The 2,918-nt window shown below is 39.9% G+C and overlaps 1 protein-coding gene across 1 annotated transcript in view; it reads right to left on the bottom strand.

Annotated features, from left to right (window-relative positions):
• Positions 1-2,646: 2,646 nt before the first annotated feature.
• The window catches only part of cfap57 (cilia and flagella associated protein 57), a 32,364-nt gene continuing 32,092 nt past the window's right edge, over positions 2,647-2,918 (bottom strand). Inside the window, exon 19 of the mRNA XM_015394399.1 lies at positions 2,647-2,669. Within this exon, the coding sequence (XP_015249885.1) occupies positions 2,664-2,669 (6 nt within the window). The 3' untranslated portion in view covers positions 2,647-2,663. The remainder of the gene's footprint in view (positions 2,670-2,918) is intronic.

Genomic DNA, 2,918 nt, shown 5'->3' on the forward strand with positions numbered 1-2,918 from the left:
ATCTGATATCAGAGATCTGATTGTTCCTTATGTTCCTAACAGAGCACTTCGCTCTCAATCTGCAGGTTTACTAGTGGTTCCTAGAATTTCTCAAAGTAGAATGGGAGCTAAAGTCTTTATTGTGTATTGTGTACAGTATTGTGGCTGAAGACCTTTGCGACCTCTTCCCTGGCCCTAAACAAGAAAATCAATATGGGATCTGTGTCACCCTGTGGTAGGTAAAGTTTTTTTTTAAACCTTGTGTACAATCAGTGGTTAACTCATTAATGCCAGAATGCTATGTAGCAAAAATGCAACACGTTTTTGTGTCATATACATTGATGGAATTGGCTAAAGGAACATTTGTTTACAGAGGCCTTTGGTTGTTCATTCCACTGTTTCCCATACATGCACCCATTACAATAGGTAACATACTTGTAAGGTAACATTCCTAAACCCAATATTATTATTGCTGTTATTATTTAATGATACAAGTTGTAGAAGGATATGATAAAAAAGTTTTATTCTGAAGTATAAGTTTTTTTGTTTTTTTTGTTTTTCTTCCTTAGCAAATGTGGATATTTAACAATGTCTTGCTCTTGGTCTTTGGATTTTCTGCCTAGATTGAAGTCTTCAAATGACTGCAGAAGAGAATCTACAATGTTTGATCAGCCTGGGTGGCGCTCCGGCAAGGTGGAAGAGAAAACGGCAATATACGGCTGCCGTTGACACTGATGATTCCACCCCAAATACCATTCTCCTTTTGGCTAAAATATCTAATTTAATAAGATATTTAATAAGAAGATTCGGCTAATATATACCGTTTATGAAACACGCCCTATTAGCTGTGTGTTAGAACAATGAATAAAAGAGTGATTCGTGAACTAATCATGGTCAATTCAAGACTCCTGTCTGTGTGTTTGTGTTTCTGTGTTTGTCTCCCTTCATCCACCAGGAGGCGCCTGGTTCTGGTCCGCCTCCTCACACACCTGCTGATGGTTTCCTCGTTAACGGAGCGTTCTTAAGCTGCTGACTGACACTACCTCGACGCCAGAGTGTTTGCCAGTTTTGGGTACTCTAGCCAAGCTGAGTTTTGCTGAGTTAAACTGAGTTATTGTCAACCTGAGTTTTAACATTGTTTGTCTTTTGCCTCTCGGCAGGAAGTCATCCTGAAAACTGGATTTTTCTGACCTTCTCTCCCTGGAAGGATCAACTGAGCTGGGGTTCAAACAGGAGGTTTGGATCCACTTTCCCCAAGAGATTTGCTTGAGCTTCACACTGAGAAAGGGATTCATCTCCATTACGACCCGTTCAAGTACCGCAGGAAATCTGAGTGGCAGTCAGTTTCTCCGTTCACCTACAAACAACCGCATTCTGGGTAAACCCTGTTCCGCCCTCCACCGAATCAGACAAACACTGGAACGACAGCATACAGACTGGAGTCAAGGATTCAAGAGTGTGATTGCTATTTAGTTGGAACACACCCTCTGGTCCCCCTTTTTTAATAAGGGGACCAGCACCCAAGTGTGCAAATCCAGAGGAACTGCCCCCAATGTCCAAGTAATGTAGCAGAGTCGTGTACACCAACCTTCGGGAGAATCTCATCCACCCCCAGGACCTTGCCATTGAGGAGCTTTTTAACCACCTTAAGGACCTCAGCACCAGTAGATTGGAGAACCCGACCCAGAATCCCCAGGCTCTGCTTCCTCACTGGAAGACGTGTTGCTGGGGAATAAAGAAGGTCTTCGAAGTACTCCGTCCACAACACACGACGTCCCGAGTCGAGGACAGCAGAACACCACCCCCACTATAAACAGCGTTGGTACTGTACTGCTTCCAACTCCTGAGATGCCAGATAGTGGACTAGATAGTGGACCATGTGGGGTACATATATAAAATAAAAATTTAAAATAAAAAAAAAATGTTGTAAATGAGCCTGAAGCAGCCACAACAGAAATACATGCATTAATTAATGAAAAATTAGTCAGGGCCAGCATAAAAATAACCTTTCCTTTAATAAAGTTATAGTGAAACGTAACAGGAATATATTTTCTCAATCCAAAACCTATTTTCTATTCATGTGTACATAGATGCAACTGTGCTCTTTGTTTTAAATAAGATGTTATTATTTTTATGGTATTTTTAATGTAAAGTTTAAAGTTAATGTTTATATAACTTTTTCACATTGTGATAATTTTCTTTTGTACAATGAAAATTACATTGACAATGTAAATGACACTCTTCAGTGAATCTTTATAGCAGTTTTAAAGCTTGCATGTTGTGCGGGTGGGGGGGCAATATCCATTTATTTTTATTGGGCCACAAATTCCTGGCCACACCCCTGCCTCAGAGTAACAACAAACAGCTATCATGAATGAAGGAATAGGAATTTATTTCAGACAAGTTTGACAAACAACAATAAATTAATCAACCAAATACACACAAAAGAGACTAGTTAACATCAACCACCTGAACATAAATAAAAACAAAACCCTCCACCAGGTAAACCTATTGGAATATACAGACAGAGGAATGACATTGATTAATGTTAATTGTCTAAAACAGGGTTATCAAGAACTAAAACATTTTTTATATTAAAGATTTATTGAGGCCATATGGCCATTTGTGCGTTCTTACGGCTGCCAGGGGCCCCACCGTGCGGCTCTTGCCTTATAGCGCTGCCTTTATCTCTGTGGAAAGATAGTAGCCACATTGGGGAGGGAGAGGAAAAAAAAACATATTTTAAACTTTATCCTTGAAAGGAAACAGTTTGACATAAAAAAAAAAAAACACCTCAACACAAGAAAAGCCCATGTAAGATGAGACAAACATTTTAGCAAAAGGAAAACTTTGCAGGCTGGAGCCACATGAAAATCTGACAATCTGAGCATCAGTTGTGTGTGTATGATGAAGTTCAATCCGTCCATGAACCCTGTCCA

The sequence above is a fragment of the Cyprinodon variegatus genome, unplaced genomic scaffold, assembly GCF_000732505.1.
Source record: "Cyprinodon variegatus isolate N-32 unplaced genomic scaffold, C_variegatus-1.0 Scaffold683, whole genome shotgun sequence".
NCBI lineage: Eukaryota > Metazoa > Chordata > Actinopteri > Cyprinodontiformes > Cyprinodontidae > Cyprinodon > Cyprinodon variegatus.